The 13,863-nt window shown below is 37.9% G+C and overlaps 1 protein-coding gene and 1 pseudogene across 1 annotated transcript in view; one reads left to right on the top strand and one right to left on the bottom strand.

Moving 5' to 3' along the window:
* Positions 1-13,863, bottom strand: part of DNAH12 (dynein axonemal heavy chain 12) — a 276,436-nt gene that overhangs the window by 230,221 nt on the left and 32,352 nt on the right. The window contains exons 7-10 of the mRNA XM_036266455.1: positions 4,578-4,767; positions 3,921-3,993; positions 2,695-2,853; positions 2,282-2,477 (exon numbers count right to left, since the gene is read on the bottom strand). Coding sequence (XP_036122348.1) covers positions 2,282-2,477; positions 2,695-2,853; positions 3,921-3,993; positions 4,578-4,767 — 618 coding nt within the window. The remainder of the gene's footprint in view (positions 1-2,281; positions 2,478-2,694; positions 2,854-3,920; positions 3,994-4,577; positions 4,768-13,863) is intronic.
* LOC118633672 lies at positions 5,453-5,533 on the top strand (annotated as a pseudogene).

The following is a 13,863-nucleotide window of genomic DNA, read 5'->3' as shown; positions in this document are numbered from 1 at the left end:
CAATCCATTTAGTCCTGAAAATTATCTTCATTCAGTACAATATGTTCTCTCTCTCTCTCTCTTTAACGATTTTACTGATTTTTGAGAGAGAGACAGAAACGTTGATGTGAGAGATACATTGATTGGCTGCCTTCTGCATGCCCCCTACTGGGGATGGAGCCTGCAACCCTGGCATTTGCCCTGACTGGGAATCGAACTGGTACCTCTCAATCCATGGGACGACACTCAATCCACTGAACCACACTGCCTTGGAATGTTCTTTTTTTTAATCCTTGTCTGAGGATATGTTTCTTTGTTTTTAGGTTGAGAGAGAGAAACATTGATGTGAGAGAGGAACATTGATCAGTTGCCTCCTGTAAGCACCCCAACCAGGGATCAAACCTGCAACCTAGGTATGTGCCCTAACGAAGAATTGAACCTGCAACCTTTTTGATGTACAAATTGGCTCTAACCAACTGAGCCACCTGACCAGGCAGCACATGTTCTTAATAAATGTACTCTAAAATAATAAATAGAACAATATATGCAAACTTTAATGTTCTTAATAGAATATCAACAATCTTAAAATGGCAACTCAGAATCTTTCACATTCTTTAGTAATTTTGTCCCCAGTAAGAAAACATTTCAGAAGATCAAACAACATGGTAAAGACTGAGGGGAGGGGAGGCCTGACCTGAGGGTGAGGGTGTCATAGGGTGACATGCACATGGGGTGAGAGACAGTGGTAAAGCTACAGCTAGCTGTGATTGTCACAAGAGCCAATTGTTCAATATTCAAAAATTTTGTGAGCCAGTTACTAAACCCTTGGATGCTTGAAAATCATCATGGTAGGAATACTTTGTACCGTGGAAATTAGCAGACACTACAAATCAGCATTGCTATTGTTGTTTCTGAAGAGGCAGATTTCCAGCACACCATTTGGTAAGGGCAAAGCTACTGGAACTTAGAAATGTGCACAATAAGTTACCAAAGTATGAATAATGTATTCTTATAATTAACCAACTATTGAAAATTTACCCAAACAGCCCTGGCCGGTTTGGCTCAGCAGTTAGAGCGTTGGCCTGCGGTCCAGAGAGACCTGGTTTCAGTTCCAGCTAAGGGCATGTACCTCGCTTGCAGTTTGTCCCCGGCCCTGGATGGGTTGTGCGGGTGGCAACCACTCAATGTGACCCTTTCACGTCGATGTTTCTCTCTCTCTCTCTCTCTCTCTCTCTCTCTCTCCCTCCTACTCTATCTGAACAAGAAATGGAAAAATGTCCTCGGGTGAAGATTAAAAAAAAAAAAAAATTACCCAAACAGACAAATATAAGTATAAATGATCTTTAAAATGTTCCTCATTTCTTTACTTTTTATCAAATGATCATAGTTTGCTTAAGGGAATAAAGATAAAAAGAAAATCATGTATATTAGTTATAGGGTTACATACTAAATGTTAAATATATATATATAATATTATATATAATCCTTTTAATGATACATTGCAAAATTAATGAAATCTTTGGAAGTCTTTATGACCCACAAGGGAAAGCTTTTATTCAAAACTATTTTTCTAGAATTGTTTTTCTACAATAGTAAAAATCTGAGGATCCCATAAACAGAATTGCATAAAATTAATATTCTCTTTCTGTTTATCATTTAAAAAAGATCAATAACATTTAGAACCTAGATTTTACTGAGAACAAAATGAGAATCAATCAACTTGGAATCTCATAAGTTCAAAAATATGTTCACTAGGAGAGTCCTTTTGTTAATATACGCCACAAAACTATAGATAATTAGCTTATAGTCTTCAAACATGAGCCCAGTAATCACTCATAATATTGATACATATTTCCAGACTTTCCTCTCATTTTTGATTGCTTCAGAAATATAGCATTTTCTGCTTAATTTATTTAAATAAAATTATAGTAAAAATGTTTTTCATAATTTACTTCAACATAATTACTTAACATTTTGTCTAAATAGAATTTTATTTAAAATACTAAACTAGCCCTGGCTGGTTTGGCGCAGTGGTTAGAGCGTTGGCCTGCGGACCAGAGAGTCCCAGGTTTGGTTCCTGCTAAGGGGGTGTACCTTGGTTGCAGTTTGTCCCTGGCCCCGGTTGGGGTTGTGTGGATGGCAGCCAGTCGATGTGTCTCTCTCACATAGATGTTTCTCTCTCTCTCTTTCTTTCTCCCTCTCTCCCTCTTGCTCTATCTGAAGATAAATGCAAAAAAATAAAAATAAAATACTAAACTAATATTAATAGCATTATTATTTAAAATACATAAAACATATTTACCTGATTAGACATAAGTGTGGAAACACAATTATAAAAGGCGTCCAATTTTTCAGGTTTAATGCCTTCTAGTGCTTCCTTCTTGGTAAAAAGATTTATAACCTTTGGATACCATGTGTTCATTATCTTCTCTTCTGCCTTTCTAGCTTGTATTGATAGATCATTTTTCAGTGCTTCACAATCAATTGGGCCTTTAGCTCTATTTATGAGGAAAATAAGTGATTTTTAAAGCAAATGATAGACACTGATCTCGATATACAATTGTTGAAACAAGTAAGATAAATTTAAATTTTTTTTTTAATCTGAAGAAAAGTTCTGAAGATTTATCAGTTTTAAAAATCATATTGTCAAAATATAAAGAGTCAAACAGGAGACATTCAAAGTTTAAATGTTAATTAATAAATATGAGATTTTACCTAATTCCTGTTAAGTCCAGCAAAACTGTATTAGCAAATGTCTTATAACCAAGGTCCAGTAACATGTTCATAATTGGATGAACAATGTGCAAATTAGCTAGTATTTGATTTCTGGTCTGCAGATAGCTAGAATGCCAAGGATTAGAATAATCCAGGCCTCTGGAAAGCAATATATACACCATATTAAACAAGATTTAAACAATATACTCTAAATTTTAAGAATAATATTTATGAAATAAAATGAGTATTCAAGTGGGAAGACGGGGATTCAGAAGAGGGAAATACAGTCAACCATGGAAGGCTTAGGAGATATGCATGTAATAAAAATACATCAATATCTTGAAAGTGCATTATCTTCAGAGATAGCAGAGGTCATTTTTAAAATGTTTTTTAATTAAATTTATTGGAGTAACATTGATTAATAACATATGAAGTTTCAGGTGTACAACTATAATACAACATCTGTGTATTCCATTGTGTGCTCACCAGCCTAAGTCTAGTCTCCTTCTGCCACCAAATATTTGACCCCCTCTAACCTTTTCATCCTTTCCCCCACCGCTTGACTCTCTGGTAACCACCATACTGAGAACAAAGATCATTTGTGGATAAGGAAGGCTGATGGGCCAGCATGAGTGCCTGGCTAACTTCCACTGTGCTCTGGCTCCATTGCCTTGGGTAGAGATAAATCAATGCAGTCCTTAGTATTAGGGAGAAGGAATGGAGAAATCTATCTGGCATACACTGAAGCCTACTTAAGGTCAAGTTGAACTATAAATCCATATGGGTTCCCCTAATTGTGTAGGCAACAACTAGACAAGTACAGTATAGAGGATACTTTGGGGGAGAAAGAAAAAACAGGAATACTATATTTTTAGGTGTTCAAAATACCTTTGAGTTTCACAGTAGACTTAAATGTAAGATCAGTTTATTTTCCATGTTATCAAAACCTAGGTGCAATACTGCTTTTTCTTTTTTTGCTTTTAAAAAATATTTTATATTAATTTTAGAAAGAGAAGAAGGGAGAGAGAAAAAGACAGAAACATCAATGTGAGAAAAACATTGTTCAGTTGCCTCCTGCACCCCAACTGGGGATCAAACCTGCAATCTGAGTATGTGCCCTGACCAGGAATCGAACCAGCGACCTTTTGGTGCATGGGACAACACTCAACCAACTGAGCCACACAGGCCAGGGCAGTGCAATACTGTTTTTAAAATAAATTACTCACACAGGGAATTCAGGTAAAGGGCCTCCTTCATCTTCAAGCCATTTAACTGGAGGTTTCACGAGAACACTCTTCACTAAAATACATATATGTATTAATACTTCTTGAGCATCCTTGCAAGACCTACTCAAATCAAAGTTTCTAAGTTTTTATATTGGATGGTACAGTTTCCTGTTTATTAAAATGAGTATCAGAAAAAACTCCTTTGTTTGAAATAAAATCAAGCTCTTGATACTATTTTGATCTTTCTTTGGAGGTGAATTCAGATATAGTAAAGCTTCGATAAGTTCTCACTTTTTCGCTTTCTGTCTACTCAAAAGTCACTAGCATGGCTACTTAAGAATATTTATTCCAATAAAAACTGAAAAGGTTAAATCCCTAAAAATTCTTCCCAAATCCATTAATATCATCTTACAATCCAGTAAATAGTATAGCAACAACTATAAAGACAAAGTGAAAAATCAAAAATCTATTTAGCAAATAAACATATAAAAAGTACCCCCCAAAATTCCTTAAATTACAAATATCATAGGCTCAAAATAAACACTTAAATAAAAATAATATTTAAAAATACATATAGCTAAATATATAACAGTCATTATTCATATTTGTTTTTGATTGGAAGGAGCAGGGGAGCAAAGGTGTTAATATATTACTTACCCAAATATCTCTTTGCACTTTTTTCAAAGTCACTTGACACCTCATTTATGAGACTTTGAACAAGTTCTTCTCTTTTTTTCCCTTGTTTTAAAGACTCAGGTATCAGCATTAACATATGATCCAGCCATTCCTGCTGAATGGGTACTATAGGACTACTTTCTACACACTGCTTCATATAAATATAGTTTAACTGAGAACATAATAAGAAAAAATTAAATGGTGTAGCATTTCAGTATAACTCCTGAGCTCTGTGTTCTCAAGACAGTTTTTTTTTTTTCCAGAATAAAAGTATCTTGCAAAATAACATATTTGCAGAACAAAAACATTTTACCCAAAAGTACAATCTACAGATATTTATGGTGGGTTCCTGCCTAACTAATGTTCTTAGTATACTTCTCATTTCCTCAAGGCAAAACAAAGATCTTTGTGTAACTTTCTTCATTCAACAAATATTCATTAATTCAACAAATACTCAGACATTGTTCCAAATGCTGTGAGAATAATCAAGATATCCCTGAGAAAGTTCTGGAGATTGGTTGAACAACAATATGCAAATACATAACATCATTAAATTGTACACTTAAAACGTTTAAGATAATACCTTTTATGTTAGTTGTATTTTACAATTTTTTTAAATTTAGGGGAAAATAAGACCAAAACCCAATAGAAAGATAAGCAGAAGATATGAACCAGACTTCTAGTCAAGATGGCAGAGTAGGTAAATGAGGTATGCCTCATCCCACAACCACATCAAAATTACAACTAAACTACAGAACCATCATTCAAAACCACCTGAAATCGAGCTAAATGGAAGTCCAACAACTACGAAATTAAAGAAGAGGCCACATAGAGACTACAATCAAGACTCAATTACAAAGACTATACTTTCAGGGATCATTTCTATAGTTTGTTACTAGAGAAGTTTCTCTGATCGTGTAGAGCACCCGATACAGAGTGCTCATACAACTCCACAAAAGGAAGACAAAGAACCCAATTAAAAAATGGGCAGAGGAGCTGAATAGACACCTCTCCAAACAGGACATACAAATGGCCAAGAGACATATGAAGAAATGCTCAACATCACTAATCATCAGAGAGATGCAAATTAAAACAACAATGAGGTATCACCTCACACCTGTCAGAATGGCTGCCATCAACAAATCATCAAACAACAAGTGTTGGCGAGGGTGTGGAGAAAAGGGGACTCTAATACACTGCTGGTGGGAATGCAGACTGGTGCAGCCGCTATGGAAAACAATATGGTGCTACCTCAAAAAATTAAATATTGAACTTCCATTTGACCCAGTGATCCCACTGCTGGGAATATACCCTAGGAAGCCTGAAACACCAATCAGGAAGAATATATGTACCCCCATGTTCATAGCAGCACTATTTACAATAGCTAAGATCTGGAAACAGCCCAAGTGTCCACCAGTAGATGAATGGATCAAAAAGCTGTGGTACATATACACAATGGAATACTATGCAGCGGTAAGAAAGAAAGATCTCTTATCCTTTGAGACGACATGGAGGGACCTGGAAAGTATTATCCTAAGTGAAAGAAGCCAAGCAGAGAAGGACAAATACCACATGATCTCACTTATATACGGAATATAATGAACATAACAGTCTGAGGAATACAGTAGACCCAGACACATGGAAGTGGGGCACAGACTGACATCCCTCAGAAGAGGGGATGGGGGGTGGGGGGGTGGGAAGGGATAAACCACAGAACTTATATGCATGTATGCATGACCAATGGACATGGACAACTAAGCCGGGGACAGGGTGGAGGGGGGGTGGGGTGGGGGGTGCCAATGGGGTAAAAAGGTAAAATATCTGTAACAAAAAAATAAATAAATAAAAATTAAAAAAAAAAAAAAAAAAAGACTCAATTACAGCAGAAAGGTGTAAAGTCCTCGTGAGGGGCGTACCTTGAGGGCGCAGCTGGGGTGATCAGAGAAGCTGTGCCACTGGACCCTACAGGACACCTACTACAATAGGCCAACCTAGGAAGCCCAGGAGACATAGAAACTCTACCTAATACATAGAAACAAACACAGAGAAGCAATCAAAATGAGGAACAAAGAAACATGTCCCAAATGAAAGAAAAAAACAAAACTCCAGGAAAAGAACTAAACAAAATGGAAATAAGCAATCTAACAAATGCAGAGTTCAAAACACTGCTTATAAGGATGCTCAATAAACTTAGTGAGAACTTCAGTGAACTTAGTGAGAGCCTCAAGAGCATAAAAAAGGACCACTCAGAAATGAAGGAGGCAATAACTGAAATAAAGAATAATTTAAAGAGATTCAATAGTACAGTAGGTAAAGCCAAGAAGCAAACCATTGATTTGGAATATAAGAAAGCAAAAATCACCCAATCAGAACAGCAAAAAGAAAAAAAATCCAAAAAAATGAGGATAGTGTAAGGAGCCTTTGGGACAACTTCAACCAACATTCACATCATGGGGGAGGCAGAGGGAAAAGAGAGAGAACAAGAAATTGAAAACCTATTTGAAACAATAATGACTGAAACTTCCCTAACTTGGTGAAGAAAACAGACATACAAGTCCAGGAAGCACAGAGATTCCCAAACAAGATGAATTCCAAGAGGCCCATACCAAGACATATCATAATCAAAATGCAAAAGGTTCAAGGCAAAGAGAGAATCTTAACGGTAGCAAGAGTAAATCAGTTAGTTACTTACAAGGGACATCCCATAAGACTGTCTGTCAGCTGATTTATCAAAATAAACTGTGCAGGCCAGAAAGGAGTGGCAAGAGATATTCAAGGTGATAAAAAGCAAGAACCTACTTTTACAAGAATTATAAGAATCAAGATTAGTCTATCCTACAAAGCTATCATTTAGAATTGATGAACATATAGAGTTCCTCAGACAAGAAAAAGCTAGAGTTCATCACCACCAAACCAGTATTATATGAAATGTCGAAGGGTCTTCTTGAAGAAAAAGAAGATAAAAAATATGAACAAACAAAATGGCAATAAATACATATCTATCGACAATTGAATCTACAAACAAAATGAACAAGCACAACAGAAACATTCTCATAGATACAGAGAACATTTTGTTGGTTGCCAGAGGAAAGGGGTTGGGGGAAAAAGGTGAAGGGATTAAGAAGTACAAATTGGTTGTTAGACTGACAAACCTCAAAGGGAAGACGGTTGGGGGTGGGGTGGGAACCAAATAAACCAAAGAACTTCTATGCATATATGAACAACCAATGGATAACAGTGTGGGGAAAGGCAGGAAGGGGGCAGGAGCAGGGAGGAGGGGGTCAATAGGGGAAAAAGGAGGAACATCTGTATTACATTCAACAATAAAGATAAGTTTAAAAAATAAAATAAAATGAATGATATGGATTACAAAAAAAAAAAAAATATGGGGATCTAAAAAATGGCGGCGGAGTGAACGGAGCTACACAGACCATCTCCCAGAACTAAACTGGAATTACAACTATAAGACAGACAAATCGACGGGAAAAACCAACAGAAAAGCAGCTTGCGAGGACCATACAACGAGGGACACTGACTCCATCCCGGTAGGCTTGCGAAGGCGCGAGACGGGGGCTGGGAGCCCACGGTCGGCAGCTCGGCAGCGGCCTTAGCTGTAAGCGGCGCCCTCCGGTTACACTCCCAGGCGGCCCCACAGCGCAGCCGGGACAGAGGCTGAAACAGCCACAGCCACTCACCTTGGGCTCCGGCAGAGGGAGGGCGGACTGGACTGGAACTGTGTCGGGACACTCGGGGTTTGGAGGGCGCTCAGAGCTTTGGCTGAGTGCAGCCACACAGGACTGTGGCCACATTGCTCCTTCCCAGAGCTCTGAGGAAAGGCAGCAGCCTCTCCCTCGGAGATCCAACCCCACCCTGTGGGCCATTGAAGTGCTAATTGAGGCTCACTAACAACCAGCATCTGCCCCACCCTCCTGAAAGCCCCTTGGCTGAGCACCAGAGGGAGGTTTTCAATCAACTGACAACCCAAAACTCATCAATTAACCAGGACTGCTAGCCTCCAGGCAAAAAGCTAGAGGATAACAGTACGTTTCCTGGGCTGGCAACTTTAACCAGGAAAGTAAGACTTGACAGTGGTGTTCAACGTGGGTCCTCCCTCGCTCATCTAAACACAGGAGAGGGAGCCACAAACAGCAGAACACCAACACCCACAGGGAGAACTTGACAGGCTCCAAAGCCCACAGTGATAGCCAAAATGGTGAAACACAGAAACAGAAGCCAAATGAAAGAGCAAGACACCTCCACCGAAGATGAGATCAATGTGGAGCAATTAGGACTGTTAACAGAGCTAGAATTCAGAGCCATGATCTTGAGGAAGCTGAACAGCATGAGTAAGGACATAGAGACACTGAAAATAAGCCAAATGGAAATTTAAAACCAACAAGAAGAGATAAAAAATGACATATTCGAAATGAAAAACACATTGGAAGGTTTAAAAAGCAGAGTAGGGGAAGCTGAGGATCGGATCAGTGAATTAGAAGACAGGGTAGAAAAAATCAACCAATCAGAAAAACAAAAGGAAAAAACTATTAAAAAACAGGAAGACAGCTTAAGAGAACTATGGGACAACTGGAAACGTAATAATATTCGCATCATAGGAGTCCCCGAAGAAGAAGAAAATGAGCAAGGGTTAGAGAATATATTCAAAAAAATAGTGACAGAAAACTTCCCTAATTTGGTGAAGGAAGAAGGCATTCAAGTTCAAGAAGCACAGAGAGTCCCAAGTAAGAAGAACCCAAACAGGCCCACACCAAGACACATAGTAATTAAAATGCCACAAATTAAAGACAAAGAGAGAATCCTAAAAGCAGCAAGAGATAAGCAACAGGTTACCTACAAAGGGAACCCCATAAGGCTCTCAGCTGACTTCTCACAAGAAACACTACAGGCCAGAAGAGAATGGCATGAAGTAATCAAAGTCATGAAAAACAAGAATCTGAATCCAAGACTACTCTACCCAGCAAGGCTATCATTCAAAATAGAAGATCAAATAAAGAGCTTCCCAGACAAAAAAAAGCTAAGGGAATACATTAGCACCAAACCAGCACTGCAAGAAATGTTAAAAGGATTGCTGTAATTAGCAGTAGAAATGGGAAGAAAAATAGAACCACACTAAACAAAAATGGCAATAAATAAGTACATATCAATAATCACCTTAAACGTAAATGGATTGAATGCTCCCATAAAGAGACACAGAGTAGCTGATTGGATAAGAAAGCATGACTCATCTATATGTTGTTTACATGAGACCCACCTCTCAACAAAAGACTCACATAGGTTGAAAGTGAAGGGATGGAAAAAAAATTTCCAAGCAAATGGAAAGCAAAAAAAAGCTGGGGTAGCAATTCTCATATCTGATAAAATAGATTTCAAAATGAAGACCATAACTAGAGACAAAGACGGCCACTACATAATATTGAAAGGATCTATCCAACAGGAAGATATAACCTTGATAAACATATATGCACCCAATATAGGAGCACCAAAATATATCAAAAATCTTCTGGAGGACTTCAAAGGAGAAATCGACAACAATACAATCATAGCAGGGGACTTCAACACCCCGTTGACAGCACTGGATAGATCCTCTAGGCAAAAAATTAGCAAGGAAACAGAGACTCTAAATGAAGCACTAGACCAAATGGATTTAATAGATATCTACAGAGAATTACACCCCAAAACTACAGAATACACATTCTTCTCAAGTGCACATGGGACCTTCTCAAAGATAGACCACATGATAGGACACAAACTAAATCTCTACAAGTTCAAGAAGATTGAAATCATATCAAGCATCTTCTCAGATCACAATGGCATGAAACTAGAAATCAATTGCAACAAGAACATGCAAAGACATTTCAACACATGGAAGCTAAATAGCATGTTATTAAACAATGAACGGGTCACCGAGGAGATCAAGGAAGAAATTAAAAACTTCCTGGAAACCAATGAAAATGAACACACAACAACACAAAATCTATGGGATGCAGCGAAAGCAGTTCTGAGAGGGAAGTTCATAGCACTACAGGCCTACCTCAAAAAACAAGAAAAATTTCTAATTGACTGTCTAACCTCACAACTTAAAGAATTAGAAAGCAAACAAAAAGAAAACCCCAGAGCAAGTAGAAGAAAGGAAATAGTAAAGATCAGAGCAGAAATAAATGACATAGAGACCAAAAAAACAATTCAAAGGATCAATGAAACAAAGAGCTGGTTTTTCGAAAAGATAAACAAGATTGATGGACCCTTAGCTAGACTCACGAAGAAAAAAGAGAGAGAACCCAAATACACAAAATCAGAAATGAAAGAGGAGAAGTAACAACCAACACCACGGAAATACAAAAGATCATTAACAACTACTATGAACAACTATATGGCAGCAAATTCGACAATCTAAGCGAAATGGACAAATTTCTAGAAACACACAGTCTCCCAAAACTATTCCTGGAAGAGATAGAAAACTAGAACAGACCAATAACAACTAAGGAAATTGAAGAGGTAATCAAGACTCTCCCAGCAAACAAAAGCCCAGGCCCAGATGGTTTCACGGGGGAGTTTTACCGAACATTCAAAAAAGAACTAACACCCATTCTCCTCAAACTATTTCAAAAAATTCAAGAAGAAGGAAGACTTCCAAACACGTTCTATGAGGCCAGCATAATTCTAATTCCAAAACCAGAAAATGACACTACGAAGAAAGAAAACTACAGGCCAATATCCCTGATGAACATAGACGCCAAAATCCTGAACAAAATATTAGCAAATCGGATCCAGAAATACATCAAAAAAATTATTCACCATGACCAAGTGGGATTCATTCCAGGGATGCAAGGCTGGTACAATATTCGCAAATCAATAAACGTGATACACCACATAAACAAAATGAAGAATAAAAACCACATGATCATATCAATAGATGCTGAAAAAGCATTCGACAAAATCCAGCATCCATTTCTGATAAAAACGCTCAGCAATGTGGGAATAGAGGGATCATATCTCGACATAATAAAGGCCATATATGAAAGATCTACAGCCAACATCATACTCAATGGACAGAAACTAAAAACATTTCCATTAAGAACAGGAACAAGACTGGGATGTCCACTTTCGCCACTCTTATTTAACATTGTACTGGAAGTCTTTTTTTTTTTTTTTTTTAAAAACTTTTTTTTTTTTATTTTTTTATCCTCACCCGAGGATATTTTTCCATTTTTTGTACAGATAGAGTGGGAGGGAGAGAGAGGAAGGAGAGAGAGAGAGAAACATCGACGTGAAGGGACACATCGAGTGGCTGCCACCCACACGACCAACCAGGGCCGGGGACAAACTGCAACCGAAGTACGTGCCCCTAGCGGGAACCGAACCCGGGTCTCTCCGGACCACAGGCCGACACTCTAACCGCTGAGCCAAACTGGCCAGGGCTGTACTGGAAGTCTTAGCCACAGCAATCAGACATGAAGAAAAAATAAAAGGGATCCAAATTGGAAAGGAGGAAGTGAAACTGTCATTATTTGCAGATGACATGATATTGTACATAGAAAACCCTAAAGACTCCATCAAAAATCTACTAGATATAATAAATGAATTTGGCAAAGTAGCAGGATACAAAATTAACGTCAAGAAATCGACGGCATTCTTGTACATCAATGATGAACTCACAGAAAGAGAAACGGAAAAAACAATCCCATTTACCATCGCTCCAAAAAAATTACGATACCTAGGAATAAACTTAACTAAAGAAGTAAAGGACCTATTTGCAGAAAACTACAGATCATTGAAAAAAGAAATAGAGGAAGATATAAAAAAGTGGAAGCACATACCCTGTTCATGGATTGGAAGAATTAACATAATTAAAATGTCCATACTACCCAAAGCAATCTATAGATTCAATGCAATCCCCATCAAAATACCAATGACATATTTCATAGAACTAGAACAAATACTTCAAAAGTTCATATGGAACCAAAAAAGACCCCGAGTAGCCACAGCAATCTTGAAAAAGAAGAGCAAAGTAGGTGGGATCACAATACCAGATATCAGGCTATACTACAAAGCGACTGTAACCAAAACAGCCTGGTACTGGCACAAGAACAGGCATATAGACCAGTGGAACAGAACTGAAAACCCAGAAATGGACCCAAGTCAATACGCTCAATTAATATTTGACAAAGGTGGCAAGAGCATACAGTGGAGTAAAGACAGCCTCTTTAATAAATGGTGTTGGGAAAATTGGACAGCAACATGCAAAAAAAATGAAACTAGACCATCAACTTACACCATACACAAAAATAAACTCAAAATGGATAAAAGACTTAAATGTGACCCGTGAATCCATAAAAATTCTAGAAGAAAATGTAGGCAACAAAATTTCGGACATCATACGGAGCAGAATTTTCACTGATACATCACCTAAGGCAACACAAATAAAGGAGAAAATGAACACATGGGACTACATCAAACTAAAAAGCTTCTGCACAGCAAAAGAAACAATCATCAAAATGGAAAGGCAACCCACTGTATGGGAGAACATCATTGCCAATGATGTATCAGATAAGGGGTTAATTTCCAATATATATAGAGTGCTCATACAACTCCACAAAAGGAAGACAAAGAACCCAATTAAAAAATGGGCAGAGGAGCTGAATAGACACCTCTCCAAACAGGACATACAAATGGCCAAGAGACATATGAAGAAATGCTCAACATCACTAATCATCAGAGAGATGCAAATTAAAACAACAATGAGGTATCACCTCACACCTGTCAGAATGGCCGCCATCAACAAATCATCAAACAACAAGTGTTGACGAGGGTGTGGAGAAAAGGGGACTCTAGTACACTGCTGGTGGGAATGCAGACTGGTGCAGCCGCTATGGAAAACAATATGGTGCTACCTCAAAAAATTAAAAATTGAACTGCCATTTGACCCAGTGATCCCACTGCTGGGAGTATACCCTAAGAAGCCTGAAACACCAATCAGGAAGAATATATGTACCCCCATGTTCATAGCAGCACTATTTACAATAGCTAAGATCTGGAAACAGCCCAAGTGTCCACCAGTAGACGAATGGATAAAAAAGCTGTGGTACATATACACAATGGAGTACTATGCAGTGGTAAGAAAGAAAGATCTCCTATCCTTTGAGACGACATGGAGGGACCTGGAAAGTATTATCCTAAGCGAAAGAAGCCAAGCAGAAAAAGACAAATACCACATGATCTCACTTATATATGGAATATAATGAACATAACA

Source organism: Molossus molossus, unplaced genomic scaffold (genome assembly GCF_014108415.1).
Source record: "Molossus molossus isolate mMolMol1 unplaced genomic scaffold, mMolMol1.p scaffold_m16_p_18, whole genome shotgun sequence".
NCBI lineage: Eukaryota > Metazoa > Chordata > Mammalia > Chiroptera > Molossidae > Molossus > Molossus molossus.
The sequence above is the reverse complement of the archived record's forward strand: the minus strand, read 5'-3'. Positions and strand labels throughout refer to the sequence as shown.